The 9,507-nt window shown below is 39.1% G+C and overlaps 1 protein-coding gene across 12 annotated transcripts in view; it reads left to right on the top strand.

The window, feature by feature from the left end:
- The first annotated feature begins 293 nt into the window (after window positions 1–293).
- rbm15 (RNA binding motif protein 15) overlaps window positions 294–9,507 on the top strand; it is a 55,173-nt gene continuing 45,959 nt past the window's right edge. For all 12 annotated transcript variants that reach the window (XM_059950374.1, XM_059950368.1, XM_059950373.1 and 9 more), the window contains exon 1: window positions 294–8,672. In XM_059950374.1, coding sequence (XP_059806357.1) covers window positions 624–3,104 — 2,481 coding nt within the window. In that variant the 5' untranslated portion in view covers window positions 294–623 and the 3' untranslated portion in view covers window positions 3,105–8,672. The remainder of the gene's footprint in view (window positions 8,673–9,507) is intronic.

Raw genomic sequence — 9,507 nt, 5'->3', positions numbered from 1 at the left:
ATCGGATGATTGGCCAATGAGTAGACCTCCCTGTGTCCAATCACAGAGGAGCGTAGCTTGAAAAAAATAATTGAATCATCACTATTTCAGCCAACAACAGTTTATAGGACATTTTATTCGATAACATCACTTATTTTCAAATAAAATAAAGAATATTTTTAAAAAACTTGAGAAATTGATTTTAGCGTCGCCATTGTGTCAATTGAATGACAACCCGTAAAACAAATCAGAGCATGAGACTTTGAGGAAATGACCAATCAGTGTCGGGGAAAGGGGCGGGACCTCATACAAAATGGCGGCCACGAGCAGAGAAGGTTTGCGGCGTCGGTGAAAATCTCCTGGAAAAAAAATTGGAAAAAAATCGATTTGAAATTATTGACGAAGCATATTCACCCGCACATCAGTAAAGCTGAAGAGGTAAAGTATCGGTTTTGAAACGTGGATTGTTTCTGCTCGCCGACTGAACACGGGGCATGAAATAGCGTCAGTGAAGGAGGAACGATCGGCCCGTGAAAAGTGGTAGCTCGAAAGCCGCTTAATCTGCTTGTGTTTTATTCTTTTGCAAGAGGATTTGATTTAATTTTCCGGTCCAATCTGGATTTAAAATATAATCCTGAAGGAATATGAAGGAGAAAGACGTCTCGCCCAAAACTGGTGGTAAACGAGGGGAAGAAAGGCGAGGTGGCCATCACCAGCAGCCGAGGAAAATAGGGAATAATCATAACAGTATCAATAGAAACAACAAAAACCATGGTAATGCCAAGAGAACTCGCAATATCAGTGGCAAAAGGACCAATAACAGAGATTATGATGTTTATGCACCTAACCGAACTGCTAATAACTTGAGTCTTTCTTCTGCTTCCTCAAGGACTAGTAGGAATGAAAGACAACCTGGTGAATACAAAACTTTAAAGATCAGCAATCTGGGTTCCCAGTTGAGTGATGGTGCAATTGAGGATGGTCTTTTCCATGAGTTTAAGAAGTTTGGGGATGTTAGTGTGAAAATATCCAGGGATGGTGATGAAAGAGTGGCGTTGGTGAATTTCAGACACTCCGAGGATGCAAAGGCTGCCAAGCATGCCAAGGGCAGACTGGTGTTGCATGATCGTCCTCTAAAGATTGAAACTGTTTACCCTGCACCAAAAGGAAGAAGTTACTCACCTGAACTGGATGGGTATTCTGCACCCAGCGTCCAGGCCAATCGTCATCGACAGAGATCTTTGTCTCCAGCAGGACTTGGCTACAGAGAGCACAGAGCTCAACAGCGCAGTTCTTTGGGACGTCAGATAGCACCGCCGCCGCCGCCACCACCACCTCCTCCTCCCCAGAGAGACTTGGAGAGAGAGCGTGATTATGCCTTTTATGAAGGTCGGGGTCGAGCTGCTTATGCTCTGGAGAGGACTGCATTTAGGGAAGATGAAATCTTGCCCGAAGATGACAAGCGAGCTAATAGGACGTTGTTTATTGGGAACCTGGATCCTTCTGTTTCACAAAATGATCTTTTGCTTGCATTTGAGCGGTTTGGTGTTATTTTGGAGGTGGATATTAAAAGGCCACCTCGAGGACAAGGAAATTCGTATGGCTTTCTGAAATTTGAAAACTTGGACATGGCTCACCGAGCTAAGATTGCAATGTCTGGCAAAGTGATCGGGAGAAATCCTATCAAGATTGGTTATGGGAAAGCAACTCCCACTACACGTTTGTGGGTTGGGGGATTGGGTGCCTGGGTTCCTGTGGCTGGTCTTGCAAGGGAATTTGACCGCTTTGGTACCATAAGGTCCATTGACTATAGAAAAGGAGACAGTTGGGCTTACATTCAATATGAAAGCTTGGATGCTGCTCAAGCAGCTTGCACTCAGATGCGTGGCTTTCCGTTGGGTGGACCAGATCGGCGGTTAAGAGTTGACTTTGCTGACACAGAGCATCGATACCCTCAACAGTATCTGCAAGCCTTGCCTCTTCCTCATTTTGATTTGATTGGGGATGGCCTTCTTCCTCGTGGTGCGGAGTGTCTGAGAGGTAGGGAAAGGAACTCTCCCCCAATGCATTTTCGAGAAAGGGACCTTTTTCCAGGCAATGATTGGCATGTTCTTTCCGTTCGGGAAAGAAGTCGAAGTAGCCATGAACCATTTGAGCACCTTGATTGTGAAGTCCGGGACAGCTGGTCTCTTGAACGTGACCGTGAACATATTTTGCAAAATTGGGACCAAAGAAGGAAAAGGAGAGGACCTGTGGATGTACGTCCTTCTGATTGCTCACCCAGTAATGATCGGTCCAGAAAGCGCCGTTGTGTTTCACCAGATCGCAGCCCAGGTAATAGCAGCCGTGATGGTGGACGTCATAGTGACTCTGACCGTGATGCAAAGAATGAGCGATACTCCCCCAATAGAGGAGACAGACGTAACAGTGCGGAGAAAATCTCTAGTGGTAAGCATGAGGTCAAAGCCACCAGCTTGCCTGAAAAGGAGAAGGATCGAAAGCATAGAACTATAGAGTCCATGAGCCCCCTGAAGAGCAAATCAAAATCTGATCTCAATGCCAAAGCATCTGACAGCTTCCAGGAATATGATCGCAAATTGAACGTAGCCTGGCATGGAATGCTAGTTCTGAAGAATAGTTCTTTCTCAACAAACATGCACTTCCTCGAGGGTGATCTAAGTGTTGCAACCAATTTGTTAGTGGACGTCTCAACTGGCGGAAAGGTAGCGCAGTTAAAAATCACTCAGCGCCTACGACTGGATCAACCTAAATTGGATGAGGTAACGAGACGTATCAAAGCATCTGGCACTAATGGTTATTGTGTCCTGTTGGCCGTACCAGCTTTAAACAGCGTGGAACATGTGGAAGGAGTGTCCACTGGTTTAGAGCAAGCTACTTCACCACAGCGACCATTGAGGAACTTGGTGTCCTACCTAAAACAAAAGCAAGCTGCTGGAGTCATCAGCTTGCCCGTTGGAGGCAGTAAAGAGAAGGACCACACAGGTGTGCTCCATGCTTTTCCTCCATGTGATTTTTCTCAACAGTATCTGCAAACCTCTGCTCGAGCCCTGGCCAAATCTGAAGAAGACTGTCTAGTTATAATAATTGTACGTGGTGCAGCTTAGAACTGAAATTGTGTTGTCTCCTGTGGTTGTGTATTGTGATATGTATGGGATACAAAAGAGGATGAAATTCACCAAAATGCTACACAAAAGAGTTATCAGACACTTTAGCCACTTAGTACATGATGGATCTATCTTAATACTGCAAAAATACTGACTGGCTTGATAGCTTTGTCTTTGGTACAAGATGTTCAGCCAGTTAATATTGAAATACAGTAGTTAAGTCATGTGAAGTCTTTTGACCACCCTCTCAGCTTGTGCTCACCTAACACCAAATTCAGCCATCATACCATAGTGGGCATATGGACACTAATGTCTTTGGCCAAGTCGCCCACACAGTGTGTTGATTCCCCTATGACTTTATCTTTTAGTTAAAAAAAAAATTCCTATCCTTTAATGGAGTAGTTTCTTTTACTCTATATCACTTCAACCTCTTTGAGAAGTACCCAGTACTACATTGAAATACACAATCACTCTCATTACTGAACTTAAGCGGTGGATTGTATAAAGCTTGAATGCTTCCTGCATTGTTTAAGGTAGTGAATACCTCTCAGTGCTGGAGCCCAGGTGGTTGGTTCTTTAACTGTTTCAAGCAGATAATATTATTGGAAACATGGAGTCCTAAAGATACTCTTTTTAACATTATTATTGAGGCACAAAACATTTGTTCAAAATCTAGTCATTTTCTGGTTTTGTAAATGAGGTAACATATTAGAGCACAGACATCTTGCAAGCTGTTACATGTAATGTGCTGTAATAATTGTAGGCAGTTTTTTTGCACTTGATATCTTTGGGCACCATTCATCCTCAAACTAACTGAAACACCAGTAAAGTAATACTTTAACTTTTGCCTTTGCCTAGTGATTTAGAAGATCCTTTTAATCATGGATCTTGGGCCAAAGGCTGTAAAATTGTTCATTAATATTTAACATACCCAAAGAGGGCAACTTGAGCTTTTCTAATTACTGAGTAGGCAATGAATCAAAGCTGTGGGCCATGTATTAAAGCAATGATGGATTATATATCGGGAGTCCTGGGTGTGTAAAAGGAAAAAAAAATGTGACTTTCTGAAAAGATGCCTGTGTACTTGTTTCATAGAGGGTTAATTTGTCAGTGTTGAAAGAGAGTCATATGGGGATGGAAAAGCATACAAGAAATCAGAAGATAATGATGGAAAGTAAAATTAGAGATTGTGCTGTGCTTGTTTGTATTGTCTACTAGTCATAAAAAACTAGAGGCACAAACAAGTCTGCTAAAGAAAAAAATGTTCATTTGAAACATGAGCATTTGATGAGGTATTTTACCAGCCCAGAAGGCATCAGCACTTGTAGATATTGTGCTGTTTGCAGTATTAGTTTGTGAGTTTCACAGTTACCCCAGTACATCACATAAATGTTGTTTTCTCTTTAATTGGGAGTTTTTGAGGTGATCTGGTCAAATCAAATTCATCAGTACTATGTGGAAGAAAACTGAAGGTACCTCCTGACAGAATTGTTCAGTGGAATCTATAAACAGGAGGTTGTGAAATGAATTTCACATGAATTTGCCAAACAAAATGAGTTTCCATTCACATGTGGCAGTGACAGCTATTCAGAACTTTGCTGCAAGGTCAGCAATTATTTCATTTGCAGTGTTCTTGCCCTAATGAGTGAGGCTTTTTGAACAAGTACACAGGCATAATTTGTGATTTTTTTAAAAAACAGTCTCTCAAAAGAAAAGTGTAAACGTACAGAAGTGCACACTGACTGTAAAACAAATTACAAATTGCTAGAAATCTGACCAAATCATAAAAGGCTGTAAATGCTCAGCAGTTCAGTGGTTGTGTGTTGTGAAATGAATAGTTCACTTAGCCAGTTTATTTGACATTAACAGTCTATACTTTCCAGCTCCCTAAATTCTGTCACGAATAACTAATAAAGGGAGCTTCCTTGCAAAACTCTACTGACTTAAGTTATGATTCTGCAGATTAAAAAAAAAAATCAATTTCCTAGTTCTTGGGGTTGAAATGTGACCACCATTTCATTTCTTTGATTTTCTGCAGGCTTACCTGCTGTGACTGAAACTCTGGTTTCTTTGCTAAGGAAAATTTTTGTAAAACAATAGACATGGGTATTACTGGCAAGGCTACAATTCATTACATCTTCCATTTAGCCAATGAGAAGGTCAGAGTGAGCAACCTTCAAATGCTGCTCACTGCTTAATTTTTCTACTGTGAGAGAATTCTTGCTGCATCTTTTGTAGATTTCTGGTAGACAATTGGACTAGTAGAAACAACCCAGTTCCATGAGAGGCAGAATGCCATTGAGATATGTGGCACTCTGAATGTGAGCATTTAAAGAGGGGAGAAAATTGAAAGGAATATTCCAGAATAATTCCTAATGCCATATCCTTTGCATATGGGCACATGGAAAAGTTTGTGAAGATTTTTGTATGTTGAGGTGTCCAGCACATTATAATGCAGCAGTGTTGGCTCTGTGCTGTACTGATCCAGGGAATTGTTTTGTCTGTGGTCCATTATAACTAGCTTTCACTAATAGTAGCTTCAAATCAGCAAAGCTAATTATATAAAATCATATATGTAGTAATATTGGCAACAAATTCTGCCATGAGTAGTGACAAAATCAACATAAAACTAAATTTAGCGGAGGCTTTTTGTGCTTAAAACTGAATGAATACTTTCACCATCATGTATGGGATCTTGAAGGATAGGAATGATGCACAACTTGAAGGTGCATCTGAACTGCAGAGCCTTGCTTAACTAAATTGGTATGGACTTTTAATTCATAAAAGCAAGTCTGTGTGCACTGTATATTTTGTGTAATTTTAAACAGTGAAATGCAAACAAAAATGGCACTAAGTATATGTTTAAATGGTTTAATTACAATCAGAATTTTGGGTGACTGAGATGGGAGATTAAAACATGTGACATCAATTACTGAGACAGTAGGAGAATTGTCTCATGGTCCAGTTGTACAAGGCATGCAATTGTCCTGCAAGTTAGATTATCTTCAATGTCATGATACATTAATGATAACTTAAACATTCTTGGACAATAGAGTTAAGCCCAGTGTACAGTCGAGTATATTAATGTTGGCTTTCTCTCAAAGTCAATAACTATAGCAAGTGGACATGTTTTATTCTGCTTTCAGTAAAGGCTCTAATTACCCCTTGCCCTTGTAAATTTACTGGGCAATCTCCTAGATATGCTTACATTAATGTCTTTTACAACATTTGAAAAAGACAGTTATACCGTAAGCTTTAGTTTTAAACTTCAAATTGTAGGCTTAATCCTCACTGCCCTGGCTTTGCTTAGTCTATGCCTGCTTCCATTCATCTGTAGTTGTGAAGAGAACCAGCCAGCTCATTCTTAAGGCTTGGCTATTGCCACTGTAACCAGATACTCAAAAGTCCAGAGTCATGGTTATCAGTATTTTCCTTCTTTTCTTTTGTAATATTTTGTTGATTCATTTTCTCCCCCCAATACCCCAACTGACTTTTTAAACAGACATTGAATAAACTAGCCAACTCCCTGTGATACTGCTGCACAGTGTAGCAGCTGTTGATACTGTCAAATGCTGGGAGTGTAGTGTTCAAGCAGAGGCACATGACCTTTTTGGAGATGTGCTGCACAATTTTTAGACATTGTACTGCTGCAGTCCATTGATTTGGTTGGAGGACCAGTACAAATTGGGTATGTTTTCAATTACTTACCTATGATTGAGCCAGTTAGTCTTGGACACTACTATTAATATAAAAAAATTATAACATTTCTGAAGTCCAACATGTCATTCTCTTTCCAATTCCCAACAGCCATGGCACACAGTATTTTGATGCAGATAACCCCAGCGCAAATAAGTGGTCTTAATTTTGTTTTTCAAAGTGTAAATGAACCAGTGTTAGATTATCATTGTAAATGAAGATGAAAAGTTACTAAGGATTTTGAGTTTCAGACAAGTCTTCAGACTTGCATTTGATAGCTAAGCTTGGGGGCTATTTAACATAGGACTTTTATCTTGGACAAAGATATCAGCTTTTACACCATGTCTTTGACAACTTCGCATAAAAGCATTTGTTTTAGAAAGCTAGGGTTTTATGGGTGCCTTAGTAAGAACCAGTTATCCAATAGCATGCCAATAGAATTTCTTTAGTGATGATTTTTTCTTTGTTGATGCTATATGTACAATTATTGTATTGTTAGTTATATAGAAGAAGCTGCTGTTGCATGTTTTTTTGTCTAATTTGATATTTCTTTCCTGCAAAATCCAAATGGCAGAATGTTTGAATGGCAAACCTGAGGAGGATACTTCCCACTGGAATTTAGTGCAAGCCGAAGACGATGTTTGTGTGAAGTAAAATGGCCTTTTGCAGGGGGAAGTTTCTAGTTGTTTGTTTTTAAAAAGCTGGAATGGCAGCTTGAAAAAAAATATATAAAAAGTTCCTGTATCTTCTAATGTGAAACCAGGTCCTGTGTTTTGAGGGGAAAATGATCTGCTGCTGTGTGCTGTTTATAACTGATTTCTGGGGGCAAAAGGAAAAGCTATTCGGGCTCAACCAACTGAATACTGGCTTTCACAGACACACGTGCGTTGAGCTGATTATGTTGTCAACCAAAATCAATAAAATGTGTTTTCTTTTGAGGAAAAAAATCTGCCTTGGAGTAAGTTTGAATGAAGCAAAAAAAAAATGACCCTTTGCGTACGTTTGCGAGGCATTTTGTTTTGGAACTCCCCGTTATTTGAGGAGGAACCATCAGCGTCACCGTTATCCTAACAGTGGCCTGCAAGAAAGAAACAATGGGGAGTTACCCCATTTCGAAATGCTGAGAATTGACCACTGGCTGATCATCGTGATACTGTTCTAATTGAAGATCCAGAGTTGCTTGAAAAATTTTTTTTAAAGTTTTGATTTATTTTTGATCCGACATGAGAAGTATTTGAAGAATGTGAATCTTTGAAAATAAGTTTCGATCTTGCTGCCCATGACCAAACAAAAAAAAACAAAGCCTCCCCAAGTAAATATTCTGCTTTTCTCGAATGTTGCCTAGAATAGAGGCAGCACCCCCATGTTCTGGAGCTTTAAAAGCATGCCATTTCAGTTCTTAATTTGAAGAGGAAGAAAAGGTACAATACGTCTGATATTTCGTCAGGGCTAGCAGTCGGTTTAAATACACTTTTACTGTGTTACTGATGGATGCATTATGGCTTGTAACAGTTTCACACCCTATGGATGTGCATGTCCTTAGGTACCCAAACTCACTCATACCTGTATTGCCTTTCAACTCATCACAGATTTCAACTCAAGTGTTTTGACCTAGGAGACCTTTTTATGTATTTTTAAAAATGAATATAATTGCCCAGTAACTAGCTGATAAGCTTGCACTGTTAACTAACAGAAGACGCCTGTTCTGAGTTTCACTTGTGCCTGCTGTTAAAACGCTTTGTAAAGGATGAGGGAGGAAGCACTCCTACACTGCAGTGTTTACAAGACAATCGATTATCAACATTGGATACTATGGATTTTCTGACTACAAAGGTGTTTACACTGTTTATCAGTATTGGTGTTTGCACCCAGGTAAGGTTTCTGAAGTGGGATTATAATGTTGAAGTGCAATGTTGTATGATTAAGATGTTAACTTTTGTAAGTTTTAAATTTCCTCAGTGAAGATTGCTTCATGAAACAAAATGTCAATGATTTTGGTGTTAACGTTTTGCACACGATGCCAGCCATCCTATGTTTCCTAACTACAGGTTTTTTTGTAGAGACATCAAGGTTTCTTTTAAAGCAATTTTTTAAAGAAAAAAAGTTGTATGCTGTGGTACCTGCCATAGTTGACTATAATTTGTAGGCTGCTTGTTGGATTTGTCAAGATTTTTCTTATAGGCAGTTCAAAGTTATAAATTCAGGATAATGAAAAGAAATTATTTATAGAATTGAGGAAAACATTAGATATTTGGAAATTAAAACTAAACCCATTCCCCCTCAAAGTTGTATTTTGCAAAATGCATATTTCTCGTACCACCTTTAGATTTGTACTGTATTGTTGATGACAACTGACTTAGTGTATGCCTAATTTCCATATACCCAGGTCATTGTCTGATGCCAAGACTTCACCCTTGATTAAAATGAAAACAGTGGTGTAAGAAATTAAATAGTTATTGTCACACTGAAAATATTAGCTACCATCTTAGAAAAAAAGGTTAATTGTGATTTCAACACTTTTTCATTATATTAAAGATGATAAATTTTTATTCTGAAGTAATCACCCATTATTTTTTAAAAACATTAACTTTGTTAACATCAGCTTTCCGTGCAGCATACAATGTAATGATTTTTTCCAAAGAACATGACTATTTTGAAAGTATGTGAACAAGTACTTTTAGACTAGTACTTGCAGACCTTTTTCAAG

Source organism: Hypanus sabinus, chromosome 25, assembly GCF_030144855.1.
Source record: "Hypanus sabinus isolate sHypSab1 chromosome 25, sHypSab1.hap1, whole genome shotgun sequence".
Classification (NCBI taxonomy): Eukaryota; Metazoa; Chordata; class Chondrichthyes; order Myliobatiformes; family Dasyatidae; genus Hypanus; species Hypanus sabinus.
Note: the sequence above shows the minus strand (reverse complement) of the source record. Positions and strands in the feature narration are given on the sequence as shown.